The sequence below is a fragment of the Electrophorus electricus genome, chromosome 5 (assembly GCF_013358815.1).
Source record: "Electrophorus electricus isolate fEleEle1 chromosome 5, fEleEle1.pri, whole genome shotgun sequence".
Taxonomy (NCBI): Eukaryota; Metazoa; Chordata; class Actinopteri; order Gymnotiformes; family Gymnotidae; genus Electrophorus; species Electrophorus electricus.
The window spans coordinates 24,219,572-24,241,403 of NC_049539.1; the positions used below are offsets into that span (position 1 = coordinate 24,219,572).

The 21,832-nt window shown below is 41.7% G+C and overlaps 2 protein-coding genes across 4 annotated transcripts in view; both read left to right on the forward strand.

Moving 5' to 3' along the window:
* Positions 1-21,832, forward strand: part of LOC113592079 (H-2 class I histocompatibility antigen, Q8 alpha chain-like) — a 144,108-nt gene that overhangs the window by 30,172 nt on the left and 92,104 nt on the right. The window lies entirely within an intron of this gene.
* Positions 6,115-18,906, forward strand: LOC113568290 (major histocompatibility complex class I-related gene protein-like). The gene is made up of 8 exons (XM_035526228.1): positions 6,115-6,275; positions 6,694-6,954; positions 8,233-8,508; positions 16,705-17,001; positions 17,193-17,297; positions 17,538-17,555; positions 17,673-17,740; positions 17,852-18,906. Exons 1-7 carry the CDS (start codon positions 6,209-6,211, stop codon positions 17,729-17,731), a joined length of 1,083 nt encoding a protein of 360 aa, XP_035382121.1. The 5' UTR covers positions 6,115-6,208; the 3' UTR covers positions 17,732-17,740; positions 17,852-18,906.

Genomic DNA, 21,832 nt, shown 5'->3' on the forward strand with positions numbered 1-21,832 from the left:
AGGATGGAACCTTCCAGAAGAGAAGCATTCTGACAGTCTCACCTGAGGATCTGAACAATAATAAGTACACCTGTGTAGTTCAGCACAGTGGACTGGAGACACATTTTGGGCTTCCATTTCAGCCAGGTATGACTGAATTTCCAGATAGCAAAAGCAGTGCATGTTTATGATGAAAACAGTTGGAGGATTTACAGAGGTATAACACCATGACTTTTCAGGAGTGTCAGTTGGAGTCATCGTTGGTGCAATTCTGGCTGTTCTTCTCCTGCTCAGTGGCTGTGCTGCATTCTTCATATGGAGGAAGAAGAAGAATGGTAAGAGATACAGGAAGTCCAAAAAAACAGCTTCAGTGGGGATTGGTACATTGGTTACTAATCTGATACCAAATGTCCTTGGATATTAATTTCACGATCATTATTTGTCTTTCAGACTTCAAGCCTGTTGCAGGTATGTGAGTGTTTTATGATATCTGTATTGTATCTGTATGATTATGAATCTGAGTCTTGAACATGTGTTGAATGTGTTCCATGCTTTACAGCCTCTGATGGAAAATCATCGTCCACCAGCTCAGATGAAGGCCAACCATCTAAATACTGAGAGGAGAGAGTGAGTCTCTGTTTACACTGATGTGTTATATCCAGCACTCTGTTTCTATACAGCATAACCAAAGTCTAAAGTGTCTAATCTACCATCATATCTTGCTGTGTGTGTGTTTTGGACAGTGGAAGAGAGTGATGTTAGAAGAATGCAGAGTAGGGGATGATCTGAAGAGATCAGTCAAACAGCACTTACATTACACACACGTCTGTAGATATTTCCTTTCCTTTAGCACTATAGTTGTCCAATCATCATCACACCTGTCACATGAGAGAAAACATGGGTTTAATATTTCTGATCAGATTTTATTTCTGAAATGGTATATATGTATTTATTTGTATTTGAATTATGATGACTTTGGTTGTAATGTTTTATGTTTCATGCTCAGGACTGTATTATCCTACTATGGAGAAAGAAAAAAAATATTAATAGGGAAACTCTTAGTGATGGTACAATGGCAGGCATTTTAAATAGTTTATGGTTTCCATATCTTGTGTCACGGAACGCTTGCTTCCCGCGAGGCACGTGGTTTGGCCAGCCATGTGCAGTAGGAGGACCCTCGTTTGTGGCCATGCCTGCACACACCTGCACCTCGTTTGTCAAGTTTCACGTTTCAAATCTGGTTTATTTGTCACATACATAGTCACACACAGTACAACTCGTAGTGAAATGGTTTGAGAGTGCTCTGTCCAAACTGAGGAAAAAAAAAACAAGGGTGCATAGAGAAATATATATCTATCTATCTATATCTATCTATCTATATCTATATATATCTATCTATCTATATCTATATATATCTATCTATATCTATCTATATCTATCTATCTATATCTATCTATCTCTATCTCTCTCTCTCTCTCTCTCTATATATATATATATATATATATATATATATATATAATATATTAACAATGTATGTACAATATATGTATATTATGTTTATATACACAGTGTACAATGTATATATGGATATGTATATATGTATGTACACAATGTACAGTTCCATCTTGCAATTGAACATGTTTACAGTTACATGTCTATGTGTATTTAAATCTACGTCAGGGAATGCAGCGTCGTTGGTCATTGTTGACGTAACAGGTGAATGTGGTGTCTTGTTGTTAGTAATAATGTTAAATGTTATACTCATCATTGTTAGATGTTAGATGTATTTATTGTGTTCATTTACTGTTAATCGTTTCATGTTCATGTCCTCTGTTTGTAACACGTGTGAGTGCCATTGTCTTTGTTTTTGAATAAATATACGTCCCAGTCGCTGGACTCTGTGCGTCCTGCCCCTCGCCCTGCGGCACTTGGGCCACCTCGCGTTACATCTTGAAATTATTAAACATGCAGAATAAAATTTAAATAAGTCTTCTATTATCTACATTTAAATCATCTGTAACTGTCTTGAGACAGTAATTTCAGCAGAGCTTTCTACAATCATCCTGAAACTCTGAGTCTCACTCCAATTTGATTAGTTTCAGTTTTCAGTTCAAACCATTTGGGCATGTAGTGTTACCATGGAAACCATGGAGGATAAACACGGTCTGCACCAGTCATTGTAATTCATGGTCATTCCCATATACAGAACTGGAGCTTCTCATCAGTTAAATTGACTTCAGTGGACCTCAGTGTAAGATATAGTATCTGTTCACCAGGCTCAGGACAGTATAGAAAGACAATCTTAAGGTTAAAAGAAGTCTTCTCTTGGAATGTAGTGGTAAAGGGTTCCAACTGGTGTGTGTGTTGAATATCAGTTTGCATATATTGACTAATGTATGGTTTGGATATAATAGTGGTGAATGCAAACACTAGTATGTAAAAGAAGATGGGGTGAATACATAATCACTTCTGAAAATGTGTAAAAATGTGGGTTCTTTGTTTGATTGTTAGACATTCTCTGGCGGGTGCCTCAGTAATGCTTGATAATATTAACCTGCAATAAAGAACAGGACCAACTTTTCTATTCTACTAATTTTGAAGTCCGTATCTTTATTTTATATTTGAATGTTTAACTTTAACACTAGCTGATTGGATTTTTGGAGCCACACCCTCCTGAACAAGGAGGATGATGTTTTAATGATTTTGCACTTTGCTCTGCCTGTCTAACTGGAAAATAAGAGGCCAACATGCCACTGGTCTGTGGGAGCAGACAAACAGAAGTGAATGTGATGGTCATTCTGGGTGTTTCTGAGGAGCCTGGTCTTCTGCACATATGCACCCAAGAGAAATGTTCTTTTAGGTCTAAACTACCTCAGATTTTTACAATGTAAATCCACAGGCCTAAAGGTTTCTGTGCAGGTTTCCTTACATCAGTTACACTCAGTAACCTTAAAAATAGCCCCAAATTTGTTCTATCCACTAACCCTAACCCTACACCAGTTCCACCCACTAATCATAACCCTACACCAGTTTCACTCACTAACCCTAACCCTACATCAGTCTTTCTTAGCCTGTCTACTCAGAGCACCTGTGAGTTTACTGTAAATTAATCCAGGGGTTGTCAATCTTTTTGAACCAACCTACCCCTTTTGTTTGTCTAGCTAGAACCTCATTGAGACAATAGTAAAATATTCCTGCTCTAGAAGAAGAAATTCTAGCACTATCTTGAGGGAGAAAAATGAATTACTTACCAACAGTTTAATTGCTGTTTAAATATTTTCAGTTTCAAAGTTTCAAAGTTTTATTTGTCACATGGTATAACTCGCAGTAAAATACTTTTGTAGCTGCTCCATCCAGGAACTACAGTATATGTATAATATGTATATATACACAATGTACAATGTACAATTTCCAGCTTTTTTTTTATAATTTACAATTTACAGTTATTACAGTCTTTTATGATGTCATTTTTGACATCATACACAGTACATAGAGTGGTCCCCACAGTTCATTAGCTGCCCTGATTCAGGGCTTGAATGGCCTGCGGGAAGAAGCTCCTCTTCAGTCTCTCTGTGTTGGTCTTCAAGGAGCGAAAGCGCTTACCTGACCTCAGCACAGAGAAGAGCCTATTGTTGGGATGGGTGGGGTCCTTCACAATCCTCCTGGCCTTGGTCTGCTGAATGCACCACACTCTGGAGTGCTTGTCTGTCCTGCTTGGTACTGTTCCCAAACCAGGCTGTGATATTCCCCGTGAGGATGCTCTCAATAGTGCAGGTGTAGAAGTTCTGCAGCACCTTGGAGGGCAGTCTGAAGTCTCTTTGGCGTCTGAGGTGGTAAAGACACTGACGAGCCTTCTTTGCCAGGGAGTTGGTGTGGCGGGACCAGGACAGGTCCTGAGAAATGTGAACTCCAAGGTACCTGAAACTGTCTACTCTCTCCACTGTGGTTCTGTTGAGCCGCACAGGTTGGTAGTGCCAATCCTGCTTCTTGCTGCAGTCCACAATCAGCTCCTTTGTCTTGCTGACATTTAGGAGGATATTATTTTCCTGGCACCAGTTCTCCAGGAGTTTAATCTTCTCCAGGTAGAACCTCTCCTCATTGTCCGAGATCAGGCCATGACGATGGTATCATCAGCGAACTCAACAATGATGGTAGAGCTGGAAGTGTCCACGCAGTCGTAGGTGTACAGTGAGTAGATCAGAGAGCTTAGGACACAACCCTGAGGAGCTCCAGTGCTGAGGGTAAAGGTGGATGAGACACAGTTGCCCACCCATACTGATTATGGTCTGTCTGTCAGGAAGTTGTAGATCCAGTCACACAGGGATGGTTGCAGTCCTAGATCCTCCAACTTAGTAGTGAGTAGGGAGGGGATGTTAGTGTTAAATGCTGAACTGTAGTCGACAAACAGCATTTTAAAATAATTACCCTCCCTTTGTCCAGGTGGGTCAGTGTGGTGTGAAGCAGATGTGCAATTGCATCATCAGTGGAGCGGTTGTGGCGGTATGCAAACTGCAGTGGGTTCATGGAGGCTGGCAGTGAAGAGGTGATGAAGTCTCTGACCAGCTTTTCAAAGCACTTCATCACGACCGATGTGAGGGCAACAGGGCGGTAGTCGTTGAGGCTGGAAGGTCGAGGTTTCTTCAGGACAAGGACGATGGTGGATCGTTCGAAGCCAGATGGGACGATACCGAGCATCAGGGAGAGGTTGAAGATGTCGGTGAATACTGGGGCTAGCTGGTCTGCGCAGGCTTTGAGGACTCTACTGCAGATGCCATCTGGTTCGCCGCCTTCCTGGTATTCAATCTTTTGAACACTCTCCTCTCGTCACTCTCCGTGATGATGAGAGAGCACTGGCCTGTGCTGGGCTCTGCGCATGCGCCATTGGCTGCGCTGATAGCACCGCTTGCGTTGTTTTCATTTTCATCTGAGTGTTGAGTTTTTAATCTCAAAATTTTATTATCTTGGACTCCCTGGTTACACTGTATAAAGATTCAACCAATTTCCCAAATTATGTTCTAGGCTCTAACCCTGTGCAACACTATGATTTGTTCAGTTATGTACACAGTACAGCTTCTAGGATCTGAAACTACACTAAAAAAACTGATGCTGTCACTCCTGTTCTTCAGAGTCTTCACTGGTTAACTCTACATACCGTGTTCACTAAGGTGTTCTTTATTACATACAGAGCTCTTCAATGGTTAGCTCTACATACCGTGTTGACTAATGTGTTCTTTATCACATACAGGGCTCTTCACTGGTTACCTCTTATACACCGTGTTCAGTAAGGTGTTCTTTATTACATACACAGCTCTTCACTGGTTACCTCTACACACTGTGTTCAGTAAGGTGTTCATTAATACATATAGGGCTCTTCACTGGTTACCTCTACACACTGTGTTCAGTAAGGTGTTCATTAATACATACAGGGCTCTTCACTGGTTACCTTTACACACTGTGTTCAGTAAGGTGTTCTTTATTACATACAGGGATCATCATGGTCTGGCTCCTGATTACCTAACTGAGCTCCTCTGTTCCTACGACCCGTCTAGTACATCATGATCTGTTCATTTAGGCCTCTGTCATGTGCCAAGGATTGAATGAACGTCTATAGAAGGTCAATCATTTAGTGTTGTAGCTCCTACATGTACAGGTCTCTGTGTCTTCACTGAAATCTCTGTTAAAGGCACATTTGTTTTCATAGTGATATCACTAATTCTCTTGTGACTGAAGATAATACCCACATATGATTTTAATGTTTTAACCTAATAATTGTGTTCTTCATGTTTAGTGTTTCTCTGTCCCATGATTGTAAAGTGTCCTTGAGCATGGAAAAGATGCTATATAATAAATAAAGTGATGATGATGATGAAACAGCACTAATGTGCTGACATGCCTCTTGTTTACTGAGACTCAGAGTCATGTCATATTTCTGCTGTTTACTGAGACACAAATAAGTCTCGTATATATTGAATCAGGCTACCTACAGTAAAACCACTTCTCCTTCCCAGACAGTAGAGGGCGCTAACTCACCTTTTGTTGTCACCTCTATTCTTTATGAACTGACAAAAAAAAAAAGTGAAAGTAGCGCTGTTAGCTGCAGCAGCTCTCATAAGCGGTTTTTCTCTACGTCGAGTAGTTATAGATTAATACAGTCGTCGTGATGGCTTCACTGGCGTTGCTACAATGAAACTACAATATTCTGAAAATATCACAACACATCAATAAGGAGATGACTCACAGCAAAGTTGTAATATTTATAGTTTTTGTTGTAGTGCGTTTCCAGATGGCATCACTAGGTAACTTTACACACTGCACATTTGGATGAACTTTCTTTCAGCGGGGGATTTCACAGGCTCGTAGGCCGGTCTATGGAGCATTTGAACATACTTTACGAGAATAAAATAATAAACTTTGTCTCACTATCCTCTCCTCACAAAACTGCCTCCGTTTACTCCGTACTGTTGTTAAGCGCGTGCTCGGTAGTGGCCTTTTCATCTAATGATCCCTGATCAGATGATCAGGGAGCATTTATTTAAACTCTGGCGCATGTCGCCAGTGAGAGGACACTGAATGCAGAAGTGGGCTTCAGAAATCTAGTTAGTAAATGGCAGCATTTTGCTGGTATTTTATATCATTGTTGTTGGATTGGATATATAACTGAATGCAGCCCTTCAGTATAACAGCTGTTATGATGCATCTTGTTTGTTCTGACAGTCTCTCACTCTCTTAAGCACATCTCCATTGGAGTCACACCAGGGATCAGTTTCCCTGAGTACACGCTTGTGGGTTTGATGGATGGAGAGCCGTTTGTGTACTATGACAGTAACATCAGACAGATGGTTCCTAAGGCAGAGTGGATAGAGGAGAACGAGGGTACAGACTACTGGAGCAGAGAGACCCAGATTCAGAGGGATTTTCAGGAGATCTTCAGGACCAGTGTGGCTGTTCTAATGCGCCGCTATAACCAGACTACAGGTGAGAGTAATGCATACCACTGAATCTGAAACTCATTTTGTGAAAGCACGGTTATTTTGATGATCATTATTAGTAATTTTTAAAAATGGGCTTCATAAGAAGTCATCTTTGTTATGCAAAGGTAAGATCTTTAGCTTTCACCAGAACCTTTAAATTCAAACAGTCTGTCTGAACAAGGTCCTGCTGAATACTTTAAAGAGCTGTTCAGAAACAGTGTGAAGGCTTAGGGAAACATCTGATACAGAATGATAAAAGAGAATGCAGTAACAGGAACAAATGTAGCTGAATCAGAACACAATGAGCATTCTAATAAACAGCAGGACTGTAACACACTAACATAATGGTTACAATTAGCAATAAATGATGTATTAGCTTTATTTTGACTGGTTTCAGAAAATCTTCAAAACAGTAGGTTGTAGCAGCTCAAACTAGTCCCCAAAAAACAAACTAACTCCAGAGGTTTACGTAAATGAGGACAACACTTTTATTCATGTAGCACCACTGTGAATGAGCTAAACAACCATTATTTTAAGATATTTTTAAACATTTTATTTTCTATTCTTTACATTAACTAAATTCTTGGAATAAATGACAATAATATAAGAGATTTGAGTGTTTGCGTCATGAGCATCCTGAGATCTGTGGTGCATGTCATATGTAAGTCATATATAATTTTATATAGTCATGTACATTTATCTGAATTCTTTTTTGTTGTTGCTGGGAGATGCATTATTTCATATTTGCTCATCATTATTTCTACACTATACAGACTGGTTTTACACAGGGAGGTGGGATAATGGTACAGTGTGGTTATTACCAGAGCACCGCCTGAATCCATCATGTCGGTTCCTTTTTATGGATTGCAGATTTGTGCATAAGACAAGGGGACACTAGATGTGTTTGCACAAACACCAGTGACCTGGGAGCTGGCGGAGTCTAATTTTGTGTAGAGACACACACACACACACACACACACACACACACACACACACACACATACACATGCAGTTTTGCAAACTGCAGTAGTTCACTCACTTTAAGCATTCCCTTTGACTTTATTCTCGCAGTTGTAATAAACCTTTCAAATGTACAATACACTGAAAATCCCCAAAGATTCATCCCCATTTCCTGACTGTAACAAGGGGACAGACTACTCTGTACAGGCAGTTTGCAATTTTTAGATGAGTAGTTACAAACAAGGAGCTGGTGGAGACAATGTACTAAAGTGGACACCCATAGAGGTATACAGAGAATTGGTAAACTATGTGTTTTAAACAGGAGTCCACACATTCCAGTCCGTGATTGGCTGTGAATTGGATGATGATGGCACCAAACGAGGCTATCTACGGCATGGCTATGATGGAGAAGACTTCATCAGTCTGGATCTAAATACCATCACCTGGACCGCAGCCAATGCTAAAGCCATTATTACCAAGCAGAAGTGGGAGGTAACACCACTACTGGCAAATTTCTGGAAGAGGTACCTGGACATCACCTGTATCGAGTGGATAAAGAAGTACATAGGATATGGCAGAGCCACCCTGGAGAGAAAAGGTAGAGTGTGTGTGTGTCTGTGTGTGTGTCTGTGTGTGTGTCTGTGTGTGTGTGTAAGCTAATGGTAAGTGGGATGAGTTGAGAACAGAACAGAGGCACAAAATGTCTAGATGAGGCAGTGTATCGTGGTTTAAAGTGAACAGGAGAATACACCAAAAAAAGAAACTGTTGAACAATGAAGCAGAAACAGAAGCAGCTTTTGGCTAAATTTGCTCTTGTGCGTGCAGTGTTTTGTTCTGATAAAACAGCCTAAAAGAAAAGGACAAGAACTGTGGTCTCCCTGGAGTCTCCTCCATGTCTCATGTCTCATCTACCCTCCCAGGAGTCTCCTCCATGTCTCATCTACCCACTAGAGATGTTCCTGTACCTGATTTGTTGCTTCGTGTTTGGTCCTGGAGAGAACTCACCTATTCACTTATTGGATGTTGACAGTGTCCACATCACTATTTGCATGAGCCAAGACTAAAAATGATAATATTAAACAGTTCCGGTGCATTGCTGAATAGCTCTGGACTCTGCAGACTCTGTGGATTTCTGTGTTTTGTCGTCTTATTACTTATCTTTTTGCTGGACAAGGAAAAGGTGCTTCAACCCCCCACTTCCTAGTCTTCTGCCCACAAATGTTCAATTGCTGGAGAACAAAATGAAGGAACTGATTGCTTGGATCAAGTTCCAGCACAAAATCGATAGCTGCTGCGTAATAGTGCTCATAGAGATGTGGCTGTCAGTGGTGATACCAGATGAAGACATCACTCCTGCTGGCTTCTCCATCTACCGTCAGGATAAAACAATGAACATCAAACTCCTAACAGTCAAGGTTAGACTTTTATTCTGCCAAGAGAATTCGGCTCAGTCATCCTCACTATGGTCTACATTCCACTACAGGCAGATAAACCACATGCACTAATTGTTTTGTAGGAGACCATCAAGCGACTTGGACACCCACCCAGAGGCTCTTTTTATTGTGGTTGAGGATGGTTTTTTTTTTCACAGGGCAAACCTGAAAAGGGTTCTGCCAAAATACTACCAGCACATTAAAATTCCCACTAGAGGAGAGCAAACGCTTGATCACTGCTACACTGCAGTCAAGGACAGCTATAAACCCCTCCCCACAGAAAATCTGATCCCACCTCCATTTTTCTCCTGCCCACAGAAAGACATTTCAATGGAGTGAGAAGGCCGTCTTCACACTTCAAGACTGCTGTGAAACCTCAGACTGATATTTCATGATGCAAATATTTCATGATGCAGCTGGCACCGAGATCAGCGAAAACACGGACTCTGTCACTGGCCACCTCAGTAAATGCACTGATGACATTGTCCGTAAAATCAATGTCACATCCTTTCCCAATCAGAAACACTGGATCAATGCTGAGGATTCGGGCCAAACTAAGAGCCAGAGCCACTGCCTACAAGTCTGGTGATGGCCTACAGGAAGGCCAGGTATGACTTTCAAAGGAACATCAGACTAGCCAAAAGGGACTACAGAGACGAAGTGAAGGCCAACTATCTTGACTCCAATCTCAGACATATGTGGAATGGACTTTGCACAATCACTGACTACAAAGGAAGTTGGAATTGTGACAGGAGGGTGTCTTCCTCACTTGCAGAGGAGCTAAATACTCATGATTAATTTGAGGCAAACACCCCTTCTCCTGCAAAACTCCCAGTAGATGAGGAGAGCTGCACCATAACCATTCATGTTTCTGAGGTGGTCAAATCCTTTATTAAGGCAGCTAACCCCAAGACTCTCAGTGATCCCCACATGCTTTAAGAGAGCCACTATTGTTCCAGTAACCAAAAAAAACACCTGACACCTGCCTAAATGATTACCGTCCTGTTGCACTGACCTCAACAGCCATGAAGTGCTTTGAACAGCTTGTCAAAGCTCACATCTGTTTCGCACTTCCAGACACCTTGGACTCCCACCAATTTGTATATGGCTCAGACAGATCTCCAGATGACACTATTGCACTGACAATACATACTGCAGTTACTCACCTGGACAGGAAAAGCACATATGGGAAAATGCTGTTCATATACTACAGCTCAGCATTCAAGACAATCATCCCCGCTAAACTCATCCCAAAACTGACAGACTTGGGTCTGAATGTCCATCTCCGCAATTGGATACTGGACTTCCTGTCAAGCAGACCCCAGGTGGTGAAAGTAGGAAACTGCTCCTGTTCCACACTGACTCTTAGCACAGGGTCTCCCCAGGGTTGTGTACTCCCTGTTTACACATGACTGTATAGCAAAGCACACATGAAACATCTTCAGGTTTGCTGAGGACATGACCATCCTAGGCCTGATCACAGATAGAGACAAATCAGACTACAGAGACAAGGTCAGTGCTATGACAACATCTCAATGCCAGTAAAATGAAGGAGATGATCATGGACTACAGGAAGGAGGTCACTCTCCCTCCTATCAATGGAGCCAAAGTGGTGTTTATATATAGTTTATATTTTCCCTTAATTCAAAAGCCAAATTTGAGTCTTGACTTTCCCTCACAGAAGTCCTGTGGGGGGATGACCCCCCTTCTGTGGGTCTTTCCCTCTTTCACACCTTGTACCAGACTGAGTAGGGGGTCGAGGCTTCCAGGTATATGTTGGGCACAGGACATGCCTTGGTTCATGGATATTCATTAACATTTCTTTTTATCATGGAGGAAAAAATAAATAAATTCCTGATGCACTACGACTCAATTAAACAAACAAAATCATACAATTACTAACAATTTACAAGATGGCGCCGGTGAGGTCAGCTGCAGTTACGACTGCTCCGGCCACACATGGCACTTTTTGCTAGCTTCTTCACTGTTTTCGCCCTTCCCGCTACCCCTGATTTCTCCGTAGCCCTTCTCTCTACACCATGACGCGTATCTCATACAGCAGAGATGCTCTTATTTCTCTTAATCTACATAGCACTCACCTCAAGCCGTCTCTAACCCCAGACCCAAGATGGCTGACGGAGATCCTGAGGGAGAACAAAGGACGCGACGTGAGGAAAAGGCCTTGAGGGAAGTGAGCCGGAGTCAGGAACAGGCTGAGGGCTCGGGCTTCCTTACCTAGCATTCTGCTAGCCAATGTCCAGTCTCTGGACAACAAGCTCGACGACCTCCGGGCCAGGATAAAGTTCCAGAGGGACATTCGGGACTGCAACCTCCTCTGCTTCACCAAGTGGTGGCTGAACCCAGCGGTACCAAACCACACCATCCAGCCGGCCGAGTTCTTCTCGGTTCACCGTGTGGACAGGACGGCAGATTCAGGAAAGTCGAGAGGAGGTGGAGTGTATGTGATGGTAAACAACAACTGGAGCAACAATGCCAATGTTTTTACTCCCGCCCGCTCCTGCTCACCCAACCTGGAGCTGCTCGCTCTCAACTTTCATCCTATCTGCCTTCCTCGGGAGTTCATTTCAACACCGTGTACATCCCACCTCAGGCCAACATGGACACTGCACTTTGTGAACTTCATGAGGCTCTCACACAGTTTCAGGCACAACACCGGGATGCTGCACTTATCGTGGTTGGGGAATTCAACAGCGCTAACCTCAAGCGTGCAGTGCCCAACCTTTACCAGCACGTAACATTCCCCACCAGGGGAAATAGGACACCTGACCACTGCTACACACCATACAAGGACAGCTACAAGGCACAAGCTCATCCACCGTTTGGTAAGTCGGACCACGCCGCCATCTTCCTCCTACCGAAATATAAACAAAGGCTGAAACGGGAAACTCCGGTTCAGAGAGAGGTAGCGCGCTGGACAGACCAATTGGTGGCTGCTCTGTAGGACGCTCTGGATGACGCAGACTGGGACATGTTCCGGCGCAGCACTGATGATGTCAGCGAGTTTACGGAGGCAGTAGTAGAGTTTATTGGGAAACTGGTGGACGACAAAATTCCAAGAACCACCATCAAGACGTTTCCCAACCAGAAGCCCTGGGTGGACAAAACCATCCGCGAGGCTCTGAACTCTCGCACTGCTGCCTACAATGCGGGGATCATCAGCGGGAACATGGACGAGTACAAGTCTGTGGCATACGGAGTGTGCAGGGCAGTGAGGGATGCGAAGCGGCGCTACGGGGGGAAACTGGTGACACAGTTCCAGCAGAGTGGCTCTAGATCCCTGTGGCAGGGACTACAGACGATCACAGACTACAGGAGCACACCCTCCGGACTGATAAGTGCGGATGAGTCTCTGGCGAACGAGCTGAACACATTCTACTAGCGCTAATGCTAGCAGCACTAATGCTAGCAGCGCTAATGCTAACAGCGCTAGTGCTAATGGTACTATCGGCGCAGCCAACGGCGCATGCGCAGAGCCCACCATAGAGCAGCGCCGTCTCATCCTCACGGAGAGTGACGTGAGGAGAGTGTTTAAAAGGGTGAATACCAGGAAGGCGGCAGGACCAGACGGTATCTGCGGGAGAGTCCTCAAAGTCTGCGCAGACCAGCTAGCACCGGTATTCACCGACATCTTCGATCTCTCCCTGACGCTCGGTATCGTCCCGTCCAGCTTCAAGCGATCCACCATCGTCCCTGTCCCGAAGAAACCTCGACCCTCTGGCCTCAATGACTACCGCCCTGTTGCCCTCACATCAGTCCTGATGAAGTGCTTTGAAAAGCTAGTCAGAGATTTCATCACATCTTCACTGCCAGCCTCCATGGACCCACTGCAGTTTGCATACCGCCACAACCGCTCCGCTGATGATGCAATTGCACATCTGCTCCACACCACACTGACCCACCTGGACAAAGGGAGGGTAATTATGTTAAAATGCTGTTTGTCGACTACAGTTCAGCATTTAACACTAACATCCCCTCCCTACTCACTACTAAGTTGGAGGATCTAGGACTGCATACATCCCTGTGTGACTGGATCTCCAACTTCCTAACAGACAGACCACAATTAGTACGGGTGGGCAACTGTGCCTCATCCACCCTCATCCTCAGCACTGGAGCTCCTCAGGGTTGTGTCCTAAGCCCCCTGCTCTACTCACTCTACACCTACGACTGCACAGCCACTTCCAGCTCCAACATCATTGTCAAGTTTGCTGACGACACCATCGTCATGGGACTGATCTCGGACAACAATGAGAGGGCCTACCTGGAGGAGATTAAACACCTGGAAAACTGGTGCCAGGAAAATAATCTCCTCCTAAGCGTCAGTAAGACAAAGGAGCTGATCATGGATTGCAGAAAGAAGCAGGAGTGGCACTACCGACCTGTGAGGATCAGTGGAACCACGGTGGAGAGAGTAGATAGTTTCAGGTACCTCGGTGTTCACATCTCGCAGGACCTGTCCTGGTCCCGCCATACCAACTCCCTGGCAAAGAAGGCTCATCAGCGTCTTTACCACCTCAGATGCCTAAGAGACTTCAGACTGCCCTCCAAGGTACTGCGGAACTTCTACACCTGCACTATCGAGAGCATCCTCACGGGGAACATCACAGTCTGGTTTGGGAACAGCACCAAGCAAGACAGACGAGCACTCCAAAGGGTGGTGCGTTCAGCAGAGCGCATCACTCATACGGAACTTCATGACCTGCAGACCATCTATTACAAGCAGTGCCAGACCAAGGCCAGGAGGATTGTGAAGGACCCCACCCATCCCAACAATAGGCTCTTCTCTCTGTTGAGGTCAGAGAAGCGCTTTCGCTCCCTGAAGACCAAGACAGAGAGACTGAAGAGGAGCTTCTTCCCACAGGCCATTCAGGCCCTGAATCAGGGAAACTGATAAACTGTGGGGACCACCACCACCATGTAACATGTAAGTGTAAATATGTTCAATTGTAAGATGGAACTGTACATTGTGTATATATATATATATATATATATATATATATATATATTAGGGGTGGGACTCGATTAAAAAAATAAATCTAATTAATTAGAAGCTTTGTAATTAATTAATCGAATTAATTAATCTTCACAATAACCTGTTTTACTTCCCTTTGCTCATCATACAGCTGCTGGATTTTTTTCGACATTGTCTTTCTGGACGGCAGTTCGTAACTTGCATCAGCTGATGCAATTTGCAGCGTCTCTTGTAACCCTTTATCTTCGACCACAGAGAGCGGTCTACAGTCCACAGCAATCCCCTCGCCAGTGAATTGGTCATTTTGTTTCTGAATGTGAACCCCGACATGTGGTCGAGTGTTGACTGGCGACAGTTTGCTCGTACTAGGAATACTATCACATTTAGCAGCTAAGTTAACATTTTTGACCTGCGCGCTAGCCCCAACATTATTTGCGTTGAGGTGGTAACGAAGGGTGGAAGTGCTCTTGTGATAAGCAAACTCCTTCGTGCATAAAGTGCAAATAACAACATTTTTGTTTGTACTTCCATCTGGAAGTTTCTTGTATTTAAATTTCCCATCCACCAGTGTAGCCTCTTCCGTCATCTCCATTATGCTCATCACACTGTGCGTCAATATAATCTGTATGCCTGGAACTCGTGCACTGAGAAACGTTCCACGGTGCAAAAGTGTGATTAAAATGCGTTAAATTTTTTATTGCGTTATTTTCCCTGTAATTAATTAATCGAAATTAACGCGTTAAAGTCCCGCCCCTAATATATATAATATATATAAACATAATATACATAATATACATATATTGTACATACATTGTTAATATATTTTGTATATATATAGATATATATTTCTCTATGCACCCCTGATTTTTTCCTCAGTTTGGACAGAGCACTCTCAAACCATTTCCCTGTGAGTTGACTATGTATGTGACAAATAAACCAAACTTGAACTTGCATTTCTACCTCAAGAACTTGAATAAATTAAAATTAGTGAATGAAGCATCAAACCCTAAAATGGATGAAGTAATTGGATAATCGACCTAATTAATTTCTACTTTCTAGAAGTTGAATACTACTGACTTTAATATATTTTGTCTAACTAGCTCATATAAGATTTCTTATAAACACAATTAGGAGTGGTTAACAATTTGTTGACAACATGAGGTAAACAACATACAACTGAACTGATTAGGATGAATAATGCAATTTCATAAGGAACAAGTAATGAAAAGAGCAATGAGATAATGGAGTAATGAACACTTTTCAAATAATTTAAGAAAACGGCGCAATTTGAAGATTATCTTAAAATAGCCATACGTTACGGGCTGATTACTGTTTAACATCATAGTAGGTTAAATAGCAAGTTGTTACTTTGTGAACCTGTGGGATGAGAATAGTTTGTTATCCTGTTAAGGGTTTGAGTCTGATGGGATTTATGGTCACAATTCTTTGAAGTATAACCAGGCTGTTAAGAGCTTCCTGCATTCTAGTCTGTGGGTTTTATGACACCTAAGAAGGGGGAAGGGTCAAAAAGCCTAGTGAGCGAGGTAAGATATCAGCTCGGATATCAGCGTTTTGGGTTTGTTGCACAGCATCAAGGTGCCAGAGGGGTCCTGGTTTCTGTCCGTGGCCCCTGGGTGAGAGAAAGCCCAACCTGACCTGCTCAAAATTTAATCAGGAGAATAATTTGAAGTCCTTCTTCACTACACACTATTTTCCTTCATTCTTTCTTTTTTGTGGTAACTTGATTTTTCTCCATGTTGATCATCATGTACCATCATTTATACAGTATATACAAGAGTTCATCATAACTTCTCTATATTCATATACCTATAATGTATGAATAATCAGAAACGTAGAGCAATAACAGACTGTATCCTGATAGTTAGAATTTTCTACAAGAAAAATTATTTTCCTGTAAATAGATTCATCCTTTACACTCATTTGTACAGCAGATCTGTCTGCTGAACATACTTCATATTTATTTTTATGTATGTGAAATGTCAACTAAGGTTTGTAGTATCTTCGGGCAGTTGATGTCTTTCTTTAGATACTGTACATCCTGCAATGTCTGAACATCTTGAACCTGCTAAATGATTTACATACTTTCCACTCATATTCTTTGCCATCTTTATATACTCATGTAAGCCTGAATAAAGCATGTGTGCTTCTCAGCATCTCTGACTCCGTGTCACTTATTCTGAGAATCGTGCCCCTGTGCCCTGAGGAAGGAAAACCAGATATAGGTGAGGCAGACGGTGGGAACAGAAGGGACAGGTTAAGGAAAGTTGGGAATTTTTAATTACATTGTTTGTTTTGATAGATTTTCAGCTCCTTTTTTGTCTCCTACACCACCCATCCCTCCTCCCTGTAGTTCCTCCTGAGGTGATCCTGTTCCAGAAGGACTCCACTTCTCCAGTGGTGTGTCATGCTACAGGTTTCTTCCCCAAAGAAGTGATGATCTCCTGGCAGAAGAATGGAGTGGACCTGCATGAGAACATGGAGCTCAGAGAGACATCACCCAACCAGAATGGAACCTTCCAGAAGAGAAGCGTTCTGACAGTCTCACCTGAGGAGCTGGACAAGAATGAGTACACCTGTGTAGTTCAGCACAGTGGACTGGAGAAGGACTTAGTGCTGAGAGTGGCTGATCGCAGAGTCCTGAACACAGGTAGGAGAAACCTGAACACAGGTAGGAAACTTAATTTGAAAGTGAAATGGAACATTGAAAGTCACTGTAGGTAAGATGTAGATAGTGGAGGTCTACAGTGATGTCACAAACTGGTGTTTCAGGTGGAGGGTTGGTGTCATCATTGTGACTGTTCTCTTCCTCATTCTCATTGGCTGTGCTGCATGTTTCAGGCGGAGCTTTGGTTGGTGTCATTGTTGGTATACTTGTGGCTGTTCTTCTGGTCCTCATTGGTGTTGGATTCTTCATCTGGAGGAAGAGGAATGAGAAGTCATCTGGTAAGGGAGGAAGGAGTTACATGTGAAGCTCAAGAGAATAAATTCAGACACTTGTTGGATTCCATATGTTGAATTTTAGAAGTATATTGCATAATATTCAGACCTAAATACAATGTAAATACAGATTCTAATATGACCAAGTGTGTTAGAATGCTTTTAATTATGCAATTCTGTTATGAAGTAGACCAGATACTGTACATTGTTTGTATAATAATTCCATATGCATTGTGTGCCTTTCAGACTTCAGACCTGTTGCACGTGAGTGAGCTTTTATGGCACTTTTATTGTAATTAAAATTAGTGTTTCACTTGTATTGCTTAAGCCTCTTTATCATCAGTCTCAGTGTTTAACATCAATGTGTTCAATATTTTACAGGCTCTGATGGAGAATCATCATCCACCAGCTCAGATGAAGGCCAACCAGCTAAATGCTGAGAGGAGAGAGTGAGTCTCTGTTTACACTGATGTGTCATACCCAGCACTCTGTTTCTATACAGCATAACCAAAGTCTAAAGTGTCTAATCTACCATTACATCATGCTGTGTGTCTGTTTAGGACAGTGGAAGAGAGTGATGGTAGAAGAATACAGAGGAGGGGATGATCTGAAGAGATCAGTCAAACAGCACTTACATTACACACACGTCTGCAGATATTGCCTTTCCTTCAGCTCTGTAGTTCTCCAATCATAATCACTCCTGTCACATGAGGGGAAACTTGGGTTTAAAAGTGCTGATCAGATTTTGTTTCTGAAACTGTATCTGTGTATAAAGGGATTAATGGAGATTATTACGATTGTATTTGAATTCTGGTGGTTTGGTCGTTTCTCTCTGAGCACTGCTGTAATGTTTTATGTTTCATACTCAGGACTGTTATCCTGCTGTGGAGAAAGAAAGATTCTTAATAGGGAAACTCTTAGTGATGGTACAATGTCAGGCCTTTTAAATAGTTTCTGGTTTCCATAGCGTGAAATTATTAAACATGCAGAATAAAATTTAATTAAGTCTTCTATATCTTTCTGTAAGTCTTCTGTAACTGTCTCGGGACAGTGATTTTATTTTATTGAAGTTCAGCAGAGCTTTCTACAGCCATCCTGAAAGTCAGAGTCTCACTTTAATTTGATTAGTTTCACTTCAAACCATTTGGGCATATTGGGTTACCATGGAGACTGAGGAGAAACAGTCTGCACAGTCTGTCATAGTAATTCATGGTCATTCCCATATACAGAACTGGAGCTTCTCATCAGTAGTAGTGAACAGACCCACAGTTTATCAAACATCACTGATTTATTTAGCACAGTGCATCAGACATCACTGATTTATTTAGCTAAAAGCTACAAGGGAAAAATCTCAACATGGTGGAGACACTGGACCAAAACCACATGATATAGAACAGCTTCTGTGTTTCAGCATGGTTATGTATGACACACTGTTTTCATTTATTAATAACATTCAGTTTCTCAGTGCCTTTTTCATCTTTTGATGGTAATGTATCGCTTTTGAATTGAAATTGGGTCATTCAAATTTCACTAACAGATTTTACAAACCTAAATCAATTAATGTAATGAAGAGCTGTTTCACACTTCCATGTAGTTTAATATGCCTGATTATTAACACTTGAGATTGGAAATGTAGATAAATCACTTTGCAATGATTATAATTGTTTTCATGTCATTTTCATGAAACGGAATCAAGAGAATCCGTTAGATACATAAAATTTGTTTGACCCAAATTTTGCATTTTATGTAAATCTTTTTGAATTTTTGATATTTGAAAAGCTGTTTCATTAGAGTAAATGCAGTGGGATTAACAATAAAGAAAATGTAAGAATAAAATAGACTTTTTTATTATCAACAGAAGCTATATAATTTTCATCTACAAGATCTGAAGTGTAATGTGTATGTTTAAAAGAGTTAAAGAAACAAAGCTAGAATGATATCAGTGACAGTTATCAAATCTTGTCTGCATCTGCTCAGCAGAGTTCATGTTTACCCCAGACATGTCACTACTGCTGTATTACAGAGGTACAGAGTCCTACTGCAGGGTGTAGTTATAGCCCCACCCTCACATACATGTCTCATATTCAAGGTGTAGTTATACCCCCATCCTCACATACATGACATTCAGAGGCTCTGTGTTTAATGACCGGAGGAAGTTGTGTGTAGGTGTTTGTGTGTAGTGTTACCTTTGTGGTGACTGACAGGTAAACAGTGACCCTAATGTAGAACAGCATGTAGAAACTTACAGCATATAGTAACACCACAGCATGTAGTACAACTCATGTCTGGGGGCAGAAGGGTGAGTGTAGCAGTTAATCGTAGCAGTAGTGCAGGACAAACCGCAAAATTAAATTCTGTGTATGTGTAGGCAGCGTCTCATATGGGTAAACTGTTTCATATGGGTAAAGAGTTTCTCGTATGGGTAAACAATGTTTCATTTCATCCACCACAAGATGGCTTTTAAGTCATTTTTGGAGCAACTTCACATCCCTGTCTTAGTGGATAATGACAGACCATCATGCCTCTGGTCTGTGGGAGCAGACAAACAAAAGTGAATATGATGGTCATTCTGGGAGTTTCTGAGGAGCCTGGTCTTCTGCACACTTTCACCAGAGAAACGTTCTTTTAGGTCTAAACCACCTCCGATTTTTACACTGTAAATCCACAAGCCTAAAGGTTTTTGTGCAGGTTTCTTTACACCAGTTCCTCTCATTAACCCTAACCCTACACCTACACCAGTTCCACTCACTAACCCCAACCCTACATCAGTTCCACTCAGTAACCCTAAACATACATTAGTCCTATATAGCCTGCCTACTCTGAGCACCTGTGAGTTTACTGTAAAATAAGACAGGGACTGTCAAGCTTTTCGAACCTACACAACCCTTTTGTACATCTAGCTAGGAGACTATAATCAAATATTCTTGCTCTAGAAGAGGAAATTCTAGCACCATCTTGTGGGAGAATAATGAATTGCTTACCAACAGGGTTGTGTCATATTTCCGCTGTGGTTTACTGACACTCAGGGTCCTGTCATATTTTCACTGCTGTTTTCTGACACTCATGGTCATGTCTTACTTCTACTTAATTACATACTGAGACTGAAACAAATTTTTTGAAAGCGCAGTTATTATGATGACCTTTAAAAACTAGTTATTTCTAAAAATGGGCTTTAAAAGAAATCATCTTTGTCACATCTTTGTTATGCAAAGTTAAGACCTTTAGCGTTCACCAGAACCTTTAAAATCAAACAGCTTTCAGAGTCTGACTGAAGAAGGTCCTGCTGATTACTTTAAAGAGCTGTTCAGAAACAGGGTGAAGGCTTAGGGAAACATCTGCTACAGGACAATAAAAGAGAATGCAGGACAGGAACGATTGGAACCGAATCAGAATACAATGAACAAACACTACCGAATCAGAACACAGTAAGCAGAGGTGTACAATGTGAAGTTAAAAACACACACACACAGGACTTCTGCACGTATCTGTGAGTTATGAAGGCATACAACATAAGACCAGCCCAGCACTGCTCAAAGGGAGAAATGCATAATGGTATAAGTGATTATATTATTTTCTGTACCTGTGCACTCTAAGAACACTTCAAATCAATTAATAACTTTGTTAGTTTAATTCATTAATTAAGTATAGATTGTGGCCATGGTTTTGTAAACTAAAGGGAATCACAAATAAATTCTGGTTATTGTTAAAATATACATCATACAGCAGATTAGCTCCTATTATTTTAGCATATTTGCAGTTGATTAGACCCAGAATAATTTGTGGTTCCTTTTTTTTTTTACATTTTATTTCATTTATCATTCAATTCTGTTTTTTGATCTAGAACGCTAAGCAAAAATATATCTAGTATATATTGAATCAGGCTACCTACAGTAAAACCATTTCTCCTTCCCAGACAGCAGAGGGCGGTAACTCACCTTTTGTTGTAGTGAAAGTAGCGCTGTTAGCTGCAGCAGCTCTAATAAGCGGTTTTTCTGGACGTCTAGTAGTTATAGATTAATACAGTCCACGTGATGGCTTGCTTTTATCCAAAGCAACTTACAATTATGATTGAGTACAATTTGAGGGTTAAGAGTCTTGCTCAGGAGCCCAGCAGTTACAAATTGGCAGTGGCCTTCTGCAACCTTCAGCAACCTTCTGATTATTAGTCAAGTACCTTAACCAGTGAGCTACCACTGTCTAAGTGATTTAAAGTAAACAGGAGAATACAGCAGGTGAGGATGTCAGGCACACACCACTTCTAGCTAAGTATTAACAGACGCTGATTTACCAGTATAGTTAATGAACACAAGTGAACATAATTGAAATTAAGTGAACACAATTTCATTAGCATTAATGAACAAAATATTTAGTGCTGTTCATTATTATTACAGTAAATTTTGCTACAGAGAGATGTTTTATATTAAACCTTGTTTAGTGATTTGAAAAATGTCGCATCTACTTTGGATTTTGGGATCCATTTCCCAACATTCCCTGCCCACTGTAAACTCCAGTTACAGACTGAATCAAGATTCCTTTTGAGA